Raw genomic sequence first — 15,586 nt, 5'->3', positions numbered from 1 at the left:
GAGCCTGAAACCGAGGTTCATGTCCTTGGCCGGACTCAAACCTGGAACCCTTCATCCCAGGGGCCGACAGTCCAACCACTGAGCCAAACTGGCTAGGCCTGCCACCTTTTGGTGCACCGGATGACACTTCAACTCCCTGAGCCACCTGGCCAGCGCTGCCATTTCGTTTTGAAAGTGGTTCTTTGCCATGGCACCGTGCTCTGTGAGGTTTCGTTAACCCTGCACCACCCGCGTTCTTCACTGGTTTAATGTAGTCCGTGGAAAATCAGTGCATGGAAGGATTTTGTTTGTCTCACCCCTTTAATCTTTTGTTTCTTTAGCTCTGTAGTTTGAGAGTTAAAGCTTTTGATAATAAAGTCACATGTAGTTCAGATCCTGTCGGGCCTATTGCATTTTGTTACGTTCCTGTACCTTTCTTTTTCATACTTTGGTATCTCCCAAGAACTTTTCCCTTTCTAAGTTTTACTCTTTTAATAGAAATGGGCTCCTACATGAACACTGGAGTCTAAAAATGGCCTAATAAGCCTGCTATTTTTAGAGAAGGAGACAGGTCTTTGCCTTTTCTCGCTGCTCCTTTCACCGCCCACGTATCCTTCAGAGGCTTTCCCTCCTGGTCTGAGTAGCGGTAGCCGGTGCAGCTAGCTGCCTTTTCCGCAGTCCATTTCTGGCTCAGTTTATCTCAGCATTTTTAATGTCAGAATTCTACTGGGCTCTTCTGTTTCTATTACTCATAGATATTTTGGATTCCTTTTTCTCTGATTTATTAAAATTATGAAATATGCTACGCACATAAAGGAGCAGAAATATATTTTTACAGTTTAAAGGACAATAATAAAATGGACATTCATAAATACCCACCATTCAGGCTGAGAAGTAGAACATTACTGCTGTCTTAGGAGCTCTCCATGTGTCCTCCATAGACATCGTTCCTCCACCCGCGTCCCCCACCCAGGGAACTGCTCATCCTAAACCTTGTGTAGGAGATTTAAGATTTTTTCCTTTTAAAAAAATCAAAATAGTAATAACATATAATAACAGAATTTCAGAAGAAAATGAAGAAGATGTGAAAGCATGTTTATTCTTTGCATTCTATAGAAGAAAAATTTGTTTTGGATTGTAAGGAGAATTAATAGTCCTTTAAAGGGTTCAGCTGTTTATGCTGTCTTACTGAAATTAGAATTAGGGTAAAGTGTAAGGTTCAAACATACGTAATGAAAATATTCAGTGCGTTGTCACCCAGCATACCCTTGTGTGATGTTACAAGGAACAACTAGAAATGTCCTCTTATGGTCTGCCATTTTGATAGCACACAATTTCTCATTGCCTCATTGACTCCTGGTCCTTGAGAATATACACTAACAGCATTTCCATGTCTTACTGTTGTTATGGGTGGTCCATTAAGAAATCACACACACACACACACACACACACACACACACACACACACTCTTATAAAGTTCTAGGTAGGTGTTGAAATTACAGTGAGGACTGCCCTTAGAGTAATCTTACTGTCACATCTGCTCTCATCCTTCATTCTTCTTTCAGCCATACATTCTCACTCTTGACCAGCTGATTCCTTGGGATTGGCTTTTGACTTCATGGACACTTATCTATGGGCTAGAGACAGAAAGTAGTCCGAGTCTCAGAGTTTTCTTCTCACCTTTGCCATGTCCTGTCTCAGGCTCCACTTTCCTTACCTAGGGGCTAAGCTCTGCTAGGAGGACCCTGAGCTTCCTGTGGAGCCCTCAGACTGGAGTATGATGTATCATTTTGTCACATCTTTCATTTCTTCTGAGTTCCCTGGATTGCTGACTCATCATCAACAAAACTGTTAGAATGGCCCCTCTGTGTAAGCAACAGTACTGAGAACTGTAGATACAACAGAGTACCTGCCCTTTCTATGGGATGGTGGTTTGGAAAATCTCATTTTCTTGTCTGATGTTCACCTGCTGGTATGATCTCTAGCCTCCATGTGCAATTCAACTTCTGCTTATTCTCTTGACCTAGAGTTTTGACTCCACCAGACTACTCGGTTCTGGATTTTTCTCTGAATATAGTCCCCTCCGTTTTCTACCCTTGTTGCAAGTTACTAACCTTTGTATGACCTTCTTGGATATGAATTAATTCACATATGAAGGACCTTTCTCCTTCTTCATCATCTCCAGTCCTACCCAGTAATGATTCTGGAACTTACTATTGACACTCAGTGAATTTGCCATTGTGGATCACATATAGTTGCTAGAATTTCCACTAAGGTTCTAAAAATGTCTGGTTTTAAGATTAAACTAAAAATAGTTTCTCTGAAAGGACCTAAATAGATTCGTTTCTTCTTCTTTTCTGTGTCAGTCTCCCTGGGATTTGGCTGCTTCTAAAATCTTATAAAAGTTTTACTTTGGTCCAAACATTGAGAGGCATTTTAATGGTGAATGGGTAAGACTGTCTACATAGACTTAAAATTCTAAGACAATTTAATGAAAGTTGTTTGGTTGGAGGAAAAGCTTATTTATAAAAATTTTTAAATCCCTGATTTATAGATCTGCTTTTTCTACTGCCACTGGTTTGATTTTATTATTGGCACGCTATATACATTAAAATAGAAGGAAGTTGTCTGCCTATAAATGATTTTAAATGACTTTTGAGATACATTTAGAAAATCAAGTGCAAATACTTAATGATCTGATTAGCTTTTAAAAGATGAAAATTCAGTTGTTCTATTATACAAAATGTCCAGATTATATAATTAGAGTGCAATAGATTAGACTGATCACCTGTAATCATTATTTTATACATATTTTTCAAAGTGACATCAAATGTCATGAAGTTTGCTACTTATCATAAGTACTTATTTTTCTCTGTTACCCTTGGTTTTTAGTATCTTTATGATAAAGCATGTTAGTATGACTTTAAGTTTTTGACTTATCTTTAGTTATAATTAAGTAACGGTTTTATAGTTGTGTTGTCTGATTTTCAACACACCACTTAGATAAGTTGGTATTAGCACAGATGTAGCTTTAGCAGACCTTGATTGTTAGCACTCAGATTAGTTTCTATGAAAATGTTTTTTGTTCATTATTAACCTAATGTGTAGAAAGAGTTCATCACTTTACACCTTAGAAATGGAGGTGTTCTTTTTTTGGTTGAGGTACAGAGAAATATGTAGAATTAGAAAAAAATTATAAAACAGCTCTTTGCAGCATATATGGAGCATAAATGGAACTGTTCTTTCAGCACCATTCTGGAAGGGGTTGACCTGAAGTCCCAGTATACTGGCCTAGATATGGACAGTTGATTATTTGACAAATGGCAAATGGATGCGATATGTGCATTGACAGTCTCCAAGTTCTAGTTTAGCACAGGTATGTGTATGTATGTGTGTATATAAATGTATATATATGTACACATATACATACACCCACACATAGATAGATATATTTAAATATATCTTTATTGATTTCAGAGAGAGGAAGGAAGAGGGGGAGAGAGATAGAAACATTAATGATGAGAGAGTCACTGATTGGCTGCCTCCTCCATGCACCCTGCTGGGGATTGAGCCCGAAACCTGGGCATGTGCCCTGACCAGGAATTGAACTGCAGTCTCCTGGATCGTAGTTCGATGCTCAACTGCTGAGCCACGCCCGGTCGGGCAGCACAGGTATATTTTTAGGGCAGGAGATGATTGCAGTCAAAGATACATTCACTATTTTAGAGTTGAAAGTTTCTTTAGAGATCCTATAATCTAACATTCTTATTAGGAAGAAAACTTATTCCACAATATTAAGGACTTCTCTAAGATCTCAGAGACGATCAGTGTTAGAGTAAGGCTAGGAATTGGATTGCTTGATTCCTGTTTACCCATTTATTCATTAATTTATGTTAATTCATTCAACAAACAAACAGCTCTGGTTGCCTGTTTAGTTCAGGCACTCTTCCATGACAGGCTGTAACAGTGAGCAAAACGAAAAAGGCCTACTTAGCACCTGGTAAACCACATCAAACCTGAAAGGACACACTAGTTGGAAGAAATCCCCTTTCCAGAGAAGCTACACATGAATGGTAGTTTTTCCAATACATTCTATAATTTGCAGAAGTCTGTTCTCTTGTTATTATCTTGAAGTGCTACATAATTTGGAAGAATGAAAAATTCTCTTTGGTTGGAGAAATTCGTTGGCCTTCAGGCAAATTATGACTTTTTTTTTAAACAATCAAAGGCTCAGTGAATAATTTTCTGATACCATGAAATGTGCTCAGAAAGATTGAAGATCATTTTTCTAAATGGTAGTTTAAAAAAAATAGGTGCTATTTTGTATGATAATCATTTTGTCCTTGCTTGAAGAAATCATTAAAAAGTTCTCCGTTTTCTTCATCCCCTCTTCTTTTCCTTCTCTGTTGTGCTCTCCTCTGCCATGTCTGTCTGGTATTACTGCAGCATGTTTCTAATTGCTACATTGGGAAAATTTCTTAAACATATCTAATATTTAGGAAGGACTATGGTTACCATCTCTAAAGGTCCCTGTGTTGTATGTAGGAAGGAGACCATAATTGCACAGTGTTGTTATTGCTTAGTACAGAAAATGTAGGGTGACAACTTCAAACGCCTCTTCCTTTAGAGGGCTGTGCAGGCTTGTCTTTAGTGTGTCTCCTGGGCCTTGCTCTGCAGAGGATTTGGGTCTCGGTTCAGCCAGCAGATACCACGCACACTCCAGTTGTGGCAGCACAAGAGAAACAAAGGGTTAGGGAGGAAAAGAGCACACAAAAGACAGTTGTGGTTGTTCCGTAAAAATCTTACTCTTTATTAATAAACCACATAAAATTGCAAGTTTATATTAGCATTTGCATAACAAGTTGTAGGACAAAAATCTTTAGTTTACAATGAAAATATTCAAAGAAATAGAAACATTGAAGTAAACACTAAGCAGCCTTGAATCTTGGTTAATCTTCTCTTTGACTTCCACGTGCTTCATTGTTTTCTCCCATTCAGTCTTCGGCCATTAATCGAATGAGTGAAGGAGTGAAAGCTACAGGTTTTTACATGTGGAAAGGCCTTTTCATAGTGTCTTTGCTGGTCTCTTGCCATCTTCTCCTGCTGCTAACATTAATTACTTTGCAGATGGCTCTAATTGGCCCACTGAAAGAACCTCATCTGTGTCCAGCCCTTCCCAGGCCCCGAGGCCTCTGCAGTACTTGCTCTCAGCTCTTACAAAGAGGAGAGCCTCGTTTGGCCTTTCAGGTTCTGAATCCTAGTTCTAGACTGCCCTCTGCTTTCAAAGTTCCAACGCCTCGCTTAGAGCTGTGTACTATCTGGCCCCAGATTTGCCTCTTTAACACCCCCCACTCCCCCTCCCAGTGACTGACGCCCTGGCGACACTGGACCTGAATATGGCTCTCGACCTTTTCCTGCCTCATGTGTTTGCACACCCCAGTCCTTGTCTATATGCCCTGCTCTTTTCTGTCCATATTTTCCTGTCCATATTTTGTCATGAACCTGCCCTGACCCTGCTTTCTTTTTGAAAGGTTCCTGATCATCTTAGTGGAAATTAATTGCCCCTTTGGAGCCGCTTGATGCTTTGTTATGATATTAGGGTACATGCTGCCTTGTCTTATTTTAATTATGAGATTATAACCACCTTGAGGCTAAGGACCATCTTTTGTTTCTCTTCCTGCCCTCATCCCAACCTCCTTCTGGTGTACAGGGAATGTTGGTCACATTGAGCTGAGGGGGCAGAGGCAGCCAGGCCGGCTCTGCTCCCTGTGTGGTCGGTGGTGATACTGTAAAAGTCTGTGGCTCATTTTCTTTTCTGGGTCTGAAATTAGTTAATTCCCTTCCTGAAGGAGCTATGTTTCTCTTCCTTTAAAAAGCATAACTTCTAGTTTCTTATTTTAGTAAGTAAAAAATTCATTGTAAAAACTTTAGGAGTTATGGGTCAACAAAAGAAAATAAAAACCATTGAAAGTGTTACAGGAAGCAATAACCCACTATTATATTTGTGTGTATATCTTTGCAGATATTTGACTCTATGTGAACACACACATATAAATATATTTTTTAAAGTTACCAAACAGAATGTCATAATATTTTCTCACTTGTTTTTTCATTGAATGCTGTTGTGAACATCTTTCCCATCTTTCCAAGTGCCTGTGAAAACATATACACCTACTCAATTCTACATCATTGGCAGAGAATAGCCGAGTGTGTGCATGTAATTGTTCTTGTCTAATTATTTCCTCAGGAAACCTTTATAAGTAGCACTTATAAGATTATGAAAACTTATGGAATTAAAGCACAAACATGCTTTCAGGACTTTTGATGGCTATTACTAAATTGCCCTCCAGAAAGGCATATTAATTCATGTTCCCAATAGTAAGTAAGTGTGAGTGCCAGTTTTTCCTCTATTCTTGCCAGCTTTGGCCACTATCATTCATTTTTACTTTCTAGACTGATGGGGGAAAGTGGTCCCTCATGGCTATTTTAACTTACAGGTCTTTTATTACTAATAGAGTTGTAGATTTGTATATGATTGATCACCATTAGTATTTTATTTTTCTGTGAATTGCATTTTGTACATTGTAATTAGTGAATCGTCTTTTTCCCACTTTCTGTTGGTTTATTTGTTTTTACTTGTTTTTGGCTCCTTGTGTTAAAGACAGCAACCCTTTGTTTTTCATATACTGTATTTTTAAATGTTTTTTTCCCCTCAATTTGTCTTGAACTTTTGTTTGTGGTATTCTTTTAACTTATAAAAATTTAAGAAATTTTTATAGTCATCTTTTTTATGATTCATGGGTTTAATGCCATGCTTAAAAGAGTGTCTTCTTAACATTCAGCTTATTTTTATAGTAAATTTATGGCTTTATTTTTAAACATACATTCCTTTAATGCATATATTCTATATTTGGTGTAAGGTTTGATGTAGAGATTTAATGTTCCCAAAATGTTTAGTCACTTGTTCCAACATATTTATTCTCTCCTCTACTAATTTAAAATGCCATTATTTTCATATTTTACACTTCTGATGTGAACTTGAATCTCTTCTCAACTTTTTGTTCTGCCCTTTGAGCCGTCTGTCTCATCAGATCGGTGCTGTCTGTATCTTGGTTACTGTGGTAGTACATAAAGTCCTATTGTTAGTCCTCTTTTTAAAAAAATGTTTGGGTAGTCAGTAAACATTCATTCTTTAAGATGAATGTAAGAATAATTTTGTCAAGTTAAAAACTGTGTGAGATTTTGTTTGGGATTACATTAAATGTAAGAGTATATATCTATACATATGTACATATATGTATAAATATTCATGTACATCATAAATATATAAAATTCGTTGCAATTGTCATTGTTACCAGAAACTTTCCCCCTAGATTATTTGTAGGTTGTTTTACTGGTGCACATAGAAACGTATTTTATTTTTGCCTATTTATCTTATAACCATTCATGCATACCTGGGAAGATGGAAGCTGCATAAACAAATGTGCAGTTTTTCTATATATACTAAAAGTGATAGAAGTAGGGAGCTCTTGTTTTAGGATGTGGTAAGAACTGGACTTGGAGGAGAGTTGTTTCTCTGGACAAGGTTATCAGAAGGCAAGGTTGGTAATAATGGATCCACATCCATTCCCTATAATTTCACTATGTGTGATGCCTGGTTTCATAATTGTATAGACAAATATTGGGCAGATCAGAACATACTCTAGATTAGCAATATTTGACAAACTATAATATTCATTATTTGAACATTGCTCATCAAAGCGTTTCAGTTATGTGTAACTTATGCAGTTTTCTTTGTGTTTAAAACTTTGTGTTCCATAACACATGGGGGTAAAACCACCTATGTGAGAGTAGCTACAATTCTCTCATAGAGGGATTTCAAAGTTACTGGTATACTTGCAGAGATACTGGCAGTCACATGGTGTGGTTTAAAAGTTGGAGAAGAGAAATTAAACATCTTTCATTTTTATTTAATTGAAAGTGTTTCTATTGATGTCACCTTCTCAGAAGGGAACTCTTAATTGGCTCTTCCTATTGGCTAATCAAGCCAGCTTGAGTTGGGGTGCTCAGCTTTTATGTCACTTCGGGCTTATCCCTTATCTCCCTCCTAAATTCTCCTTTCTTTCCTTCCCTCTCTATTAATTTACAGCCCACCTATATTTCCTGTTCTTATTATACTAGAGTGTTCTTAACTGTATTATGGTACACGGGACCGTCATGAGATGCAGGAGTAATTACACATTAAAATTTCTGCTGCAACCTCTTATGTGGTTTAGAAACTCATTAAATTCCCATTGTGACCCTTAAAGAAGCTTACACCCCTCCATCCTGCTCATGCTAGGAGTGTTCTCCACCTGCAGCTCTGTTCCTATGAAGCAGGCCCACATCCCCCAGCCCTTGCCTCGCAGGCCATCTTTGTTTGGCCTAACACAAAGCCTCAATTCAACCTCAATTACTCGCATTCACTTAACATATTTCTACACTCTTAAATCCCAACCTCTCCATGCCTACGCTATTTTAATACAGCTTAAAAGTCTTACTGTATTGTTTACACTCGAGTATATATTTTCTAGTTGAAACAACTTTTGGTATAAAAATGTTTTTAGGTGGGATGAGTTTAACTTTTTCTTAAAACTTGAGAAAAGTGATTGAAAAACCATTTTACTTTTAAGTCTAGTGTTTTGAAAAGGGAAAGTAATGTAAGGATAGAGGGTTATCGTAAGGTTACAGGCTTATGCTTGTATGAATATACTGAGTTTAAATTCTGTGTCTCTCTTCATTACAACTTGTAGTAAGTATTGAATAAATTAAAAGTATTTATGTTAATAAAAGGAAAAAAGAGAAGCCTGTAGCATAAAGAGGGAGTGGGCCTGGCGCTGCACTGTACCATGCTGTCATGCTTGAAGCTCCATGAAGCTGAGAATATCCAGTGACCAGCCTTTGTTGTCGTTAAATGAATAAATGTGAGACCTGGTGAGGAGGGTGGCGGGAGACCCCTTGGGTGACTCTGTTGAGGGCCATTCGGAACAATCAGGGTTTCTAATATTGAGAAATTAAACACTGTCAAACAAAAGATAATCAGATGAGTGAATTATGAAAATGGCCATTAGTGGCACTCTTTTTTCCTTGATTTAATTTTTCATTCTTTGTTCCCATAAATATTAACTTTTGTTCCAATTCCAGTTTGAATACATACAGAAACTAATTAATGTGTTTTACCACAGAGAATTGAATTAGGATATTTGTGCTACTGTTTACTTAAGAACAAAGGCATTGTGTGGCAAGGAGCATGGCTGGCCAAGGCCTGACAAATCCAAGGTACAGTGGTGATCATGGACTCACAGCTTCCTAGCTTCCACATCTTTGACTACTGACTCTTCCCCCGATATCTACCTCCTGATGTTATGCATCGAGAGAGAGAATCTAAGGTGCCTGCCAACTCAAGGTTGTCTTAAAACAGTCGCCATGTAAAACAGTTACAGAACCCAAAACTCTGGCAGAGGAGACATACTCACAGACTGCTTGCTTAGTAGCATCTCAGCTTTAGGGTATTTTTCACCCATAGACTCACCTGACCTTCCATGTAGCACTTGATGTGTATACCTTAAATTTCACCTTATGGCCCGGCCGGACGTGGCTCAGCAGTTGAGCGTCAACCTAGGATCCAGGCGATTGGGGTTCGATTCCCGGTCAGGGCACATGCCCGGGTTGTGGGCTCGATCAATGACTCTCTCATTGTTGATGTTTCTATCTCTCTCTCTCCCTCTCCTTTCCTCTCTCTGAAATCAATAAAGATATATTTAAAAAAAAAAAAAATTTCACCTTATGAAGAGCAACCATGTGTCCCACTTTCCCCAGGACAGTCCTTTCTAATTTATGTTTGTTGTCCTAGCATAATTATTAATATATCTTTTTTTCCTCCCAGAAATGGCCTGATTTGGATAAATTACATGGCCACCCAGTTGTTAAGCCTTGGTGCTTGCTGCGCTTGTAGATTTTCCTTGGCTCTGCAGGTAAAGGAAAACTGCCCTATTGGCCTTAGGTCCCTTCAGAAGTTTGTTCTGCTCCCAGCCATCCATTCAGTGTCCTAATCAGAGATACAGCCCGAGGGCTCAACATGTTCATTTCAGAACTGGACGTTCTACAGACTGTAGTTCAACTATTTTTTAAAAAGAAGTAAATTATTTTTCACTCATGTAGAACAGATGGTGTACCTGGGGACCAGTGTATGTCTTCCCTAGGAGTCTTCCTCATAGCCCCAGGCCCTGTTATCTGTGCTGTCTCATTCTGAACAACGGCTTGACTATCCCATTCACAACCTTTCACAACAAGGTTACCTAAGAGAAAGCATATGGTTCTCTCTTTACAGCAAGGGATTCAAGTTATTTTCCAAAACACTAGAAGTCATTCACCCTTCATGGCGTGGGCCTGGCACCTCGTAGATGTTGGGAGATGTTTGCTCACACAGCAAATGTTGAGTAGGCTTACTGTGTGCTAGGCATCATGCAAGTGCTGGGGACACTGTGATGACTGAAAGAGACAGTTGTGAGGGTGGGATTGCTGGGGTCAGCCAGGAGGAAAGGATGGAGCAAGTGTGTGGCGGGGGTGCTACTTATAGGAGGTGGGGAAGTGGAGTAACATGGTGATGGGGAGTGTGCGGTGTTATTTTATGTCCATCTCCGTGTCTGTCACAGGCTCTTTTTTTAGTATTCCCAAATACAATCGGTATTAGAAATAAGTATGTAAATTGGGGGGTGGGGGTGGAAGAGCGAGATCCTTTAAAAAAAAGAAATAAGATGATTAAAGTGACCTTTATCAGATCTGGCAACTAATGGTTAGAGAACTACCTGCCTTTGTAATTACAAGCAAAAGTAGCAGTCTAAAATAACTTTTATTTGCAACTCTTAGACATGCTCCAGTGCTTGTGTGGTTGTGAGTTTTGAAAATAATGAATTACCTGCAGAGAGGGGTAATTAGAATGCAGTTAGCGAAACCCCTCTGCCTCTCCGTGTTACTGAAGCGTTCCTCAGAGAAGTGACTACCGATGGCCCTGTTTATGTGTGCTCACAGTGCTGCCAGCTGACTTCATTAACCAGATACGAACGAAGTTTCTGCACCCTGTCAGCTGTTCCCAAGCACATAGAGTTAAGAATTGTTGTAATTTTGACTATTATTTAGATTTTTAAAAGGGAATGACTATGTACCATAATTTAGTTTTGAATGTAGAATCAGCAATAGATCCACAGTGGATCAGTAACTTCATTAGAAAACCCTGTCCAGGGCACAGGCACGTGCTTTATTTCCGTGCTGTGAAAGCTGTCCTTCGGCTCATGCGGGAAACCACGCTGGGCCCGCACAGGCGACACCCAGGCCCTCCGCTGACGGGCTCTGAGCCTCCCCCAGCCTCCTCCCTGGCTCGTTTTAGAACCGCACCCGGCGCAGCCCTCCACATGCAAGGCCACCGAGTCCTCCCAGACGTCAGTTAAAGTAGGGTCGAGAGTTCCTAACAAGAAAACCTACGGCTAGGCAGATGATAGAAAACAGCCTGTCAGAGCAGGAAGGGGCCTGAGGACTCGCCTGCTCCAGCCTTCCTTTTGCAGAAGAGGAAATGAAGTCCTACGTCTAAGACACACGGTCTGGCTCACGGTAGAACCTACTCCTGTCCTTCAGTTACCCTCAGGATTCTGAGTTAGCACCGCTTCAGTCCTCAGAACAGCGCCCGGGACATAGTAAGTGTTCAGTAAATACGAGTTATCACCTGTTGTTATTTCTAGTGGCAGAGTTCAAATGAGAATCCAGATGCCCCCAAACAGCCCAGTGTTCTTTCAGATGCTCACATTTTTATGTCCCGTGTTGTATAGGGGAGAAATGTGTTTGACGAAGTTGAGTTAAAATCAAGAGTGACAGCCTCAGTGCCATTACTGAGCATATGCTCGGTGCTGACTTCTGGACTAAGCACTGCCTATGGTTTTTCATTTAATCCTCACAATGTCTTGTGAGATTCACATTCTTGTCTCCATTTGACTCACATAAAGGCTGAGCTAGGTAACTTGTCCATGTTCACACCACTATTAAGGGATTGGGCTGGGTTTTAAATCCTACTTTGTCTGACTTCAAAATCTATATACTTAACTGTTATTTTATTTCAGGAGTTGGCAAATTATGGCTCTTGGGCAAATCAAGTCAAACCTGTTTTTGTACAGTTCTCAAGCTAAGAGTGTTTTTCCCATTTTTAAATAGCTGAACAAAAATAATGAAGAGTAACATTTCATGATGTGTGAAAATGATGGGAAGTTCTCATTTCAGTGGTCATAAATGAACTTTATTGGAACACAGCAGCGCTCTTTTGTTTGCATGTTGCCTGTGGCTGGTTCTGTGATGAAACAGCAAAGTGAATAGTTGTGATAGGGACCATGTGGCCTGGAAAGCCTACTACCTGGCCTTTAGTCTATCTTCCTTCTCGGTGATTATGTTATGAGATTCTAATTATTTAGAGCACTATAGTGGGATTTTATAGGGCCTGTCTCTTGCTGAGCCCTGGCTCTTTAGTTTGTTCTATATTAATTGACATCAATCAAATGGTGAATAGTGTGTATAAAGGAAATTCACCCTTAAATTATCTGTATCTTGTGTTTTTGTACAGACTGAGGAATGATTTGTTGCTGGGTATCCTTGAGACTTGATGATGACCTTTTTTGGACTTTGGACTGTAGCTGCTTATCTGTGGTGTACACACCCCTCACATCCATTTTATTTCAAATCTCCAAGTATCTTAGATGCAGAAATCACTCTATTTTCTTTCCTTCGTAGTGGTTTGCTGTCTTCTGATTATGTGGAGATTCACTATGAAAATGGGAAACCACAGTACTCTAAGGTATGGTTAACAGCATATGGAAATCCTGTAGTATAAATAGACTCAGTCATAGGACTGTTCAAGGCACATTGCATTGTTTTGATGTCTATCTCAGTATAATCATCTGTCCTCTTATACAATGGTATAAAATCTTATATTTTTAAAATTAAAATACATTTAGAATAAATTTATTAAAACTTACAAATGTTTAAGATAACAGTAGAGTTTCTGTGCATTTAGATCAGAAAAGAAACGTTTACTGTTTTGGTTATACATACAATATCTTATGTAAGTGAATAGTAGGAAGAGCTATCTAGTTCCATATCAACATTTTAAATTAGTAGATAACCAAGTTATGGTCATAGAAACTGAATGATAAGGCTGAATGGGTTGTTAGATTGAGCATTTAATCCGAGTGACTTTTGTGCCCCAGAAGGGCAGAGGACAGGTGGGGGAAGGAAGAGTTAGGGAGCACCCTTCTTCCTAATCTTCACAACAATTCTTTGAGGTGGATATTATTATTCCTGTGTGCAAAGGAAGAAACAAAGGCAGAGAAAGGACAAATAAACCTGCCAGCAAGCATTGCAATATAAAGGTAATTGGGTACTTGATTTCCTTTATTTGGAGGTTAACTTTTATTCTATTCGTAGAGGATCAGTAAGGAGGAAGTGGGTTTAGATTAAAAAGAGAAGGAGGTTATTTGTATGTAAGGAACACAGTGATCTCTACCAGTGAGGGTAAAAGTCCGTGGAATGGCTGCATCTAGACTCCCACCTGTAGGAAGTCCACAGAGTGCTATTGAGCCGAAGCACTGTCCACGGATACCACAGGCACAGGAGAGGACACAGGGAAACAAAGCAAAGGAGGGGACAATGATCAGATTCTTTTTTTCTAAATTACTGAAGAGTATCCGCAGAAAATTCGACCTTTCATGTGTCAGTTTGCTGGGTTATGCAGCATAGAGAACTGGGTTTGTTAATCCAATAGCCTCACAACAAATATTTAATTCTAAACACTGCCCAGGGGGACATGGCATTGCTCAGGATTTATGACTGTCCCATTAATAGTGGGCACATTTGTAATTTGATATGTGTTCCAAACCTTTGAATTTTTCCACTGCAGATTAAGAACTTCCATGTATTATTTTTACCAGTCTGTCAGTTCTTGCCTTAGGCTGCATCTGGGGTGGGGTTGAATCTCCCTAAAAGTTAATGCTGTGGAAAGTGAGCAGAAATGCTAAATCAAGCAAGGTAACGGTGCTTCCTGGCACTTGTACAAGCTACAGCTTCTGTCCCTGTGCCAGTGCCGGGAGCACTGCGGATGCTGAGTCATGAGTGTGGAGTAGAGGAGATTGCATGAGAACTTTATAGACTCAGCAAATGAACCACCTTTGCAGGCTGCAGTAACCTGATCCAAACTAATCACTAAGAAGTTTATATATATATTTTAGAAGCAGAATAGCTAATGACCTTTAGAGGTCATTTGAGGTCCCAAAAGAGGCCTTATCATTAGTAAACACACCAAATCTTGTGTCAGTTGAAATGAAATTTTAAAACAAAGAGTAGTTCAACTCTGGCAAAAGGAGTATTCATTGCAGTTTGTTTGTGTTCATTGCTTTTCTCTTATTTTTGACCCATTTTCTCCAAACAGGTCATAGACCCAAACTTGCTTCATGTGTAATGAATGAATGATAACAGTCTGTTTTTTTTGTTATTGTTTTTTGTTAACCCTCACCTGAAGATATTTTTTCCATTGATTTTCTGAGAGAGTGGAAGGAAGGAGGTGGAGGGGAGAGAGAGGAAACATCGATGTGAGAGACACATCGACTGGTTGCCTCCTGCCTGCTCCTCTACTGAGGCCGGGAAGGGTTGGTTGCCCCATGTTGTCTGTGCCTGGGTGGGCAAGTCTGGCCAACTTGGGGTGCAGCATTAGAAGGCCTATTGGATTCTCAGCTAATCCTTTCCTCCAGTATAGTGCTATAAAAAATGAAAGTGATATGTATTTTTAAAATCTCTGTTTTCAGTCCTGTGTCACTCTCTTATTTGGTTCTAACCTTAATTGAGTACCACTTCCTGTATGCCCATGGAAGAATATTATCAATATGTTTTGTACACATACACTTAGTATGAAAATAATCTTCATGATGCATGTATAAAGTGGCAGCATAGTCTAACGTCAAGCATCTGGACTAGAATCCAGCCACTTATTTGCTCTGTGAATTTACAAAAATTACTTAATTATCCTGAGCCTGAATGCCTTCAACTGTAAGGGGGGAATAAGAACTGTAAAATGGGAATAATAAGCTAGTTTTTAGTGATATTGTGAGTATTAAATGATGTGTAGTATGTTAAAGTATCTACTGTATACCAGATTAATAGATGTATACAATCAATAAATGCATTCCCGTTTCTATTAGGAAAAACAAAATTGGGTACCACTTCACATCCTCTAGGATGGCTATAATAAAAAAGATGGACAGTAACAAGTGTTGGCAAGAATGTGGAGAACTGGAACCCTCATATACTGCTGGTAGGAGTGTAAAATGGTGGAGCTGCTTTGGAAAATAGTTTGACAGTTCTTCAAAATGTTAAGCATAGGGTTATGTTATGACCCAGCAGTTCTAAACCTAGATATATATCCAGGTGAACTGAAAACATATGTCCAAACAAAAACTTGTGCATGGATGTATATAGCAGCATATTTATAATAGTGGAAAATTGGAAACAACCCAAATGTCCATTAGTTGACCAATA

General features: G+C 39.1%; 1 protein-coding gene across 3 annotated transcripts in view; it reads left to right on the top strand.

Moving 5' to 3' along the window:
* Positions 1-15,586, top strand: part of ADAM23 (ADAM metallopeptidase domain 23) — a 135,997-nt gene that overhangs the window by 56,034 nt on the left and 64,377 nt on the right. For all 3 annotated transcript variants that reach the window (XM_081143478.1, XM_081143479.1, XM_081143480.1), the window contains exon 4: positions 12,791-12,854. In XM_081143478.1, the coding sequence (XP_080999604.1) occupies positions 12,791-12,854 (64 nt within the window). The remainder of the gene's footprint in view (positions 1-12,790; positions 12,855-15,586) is intronic.

Source organism: Miniopterus schreibersii, assembly GCF_964146895.1.
Source record: "Miniopterus schreibersii genome assembly, chromosome: 7".
NCBI lineage: Eukaryota > Metazoa > Chordata > Mammalia > Chiroptera > Miniopteridae > Miniopterus > Miniopterus schreibersii.
This window is presented reverse-complemented; position numbering and strand designations above follow the sequence as displayed.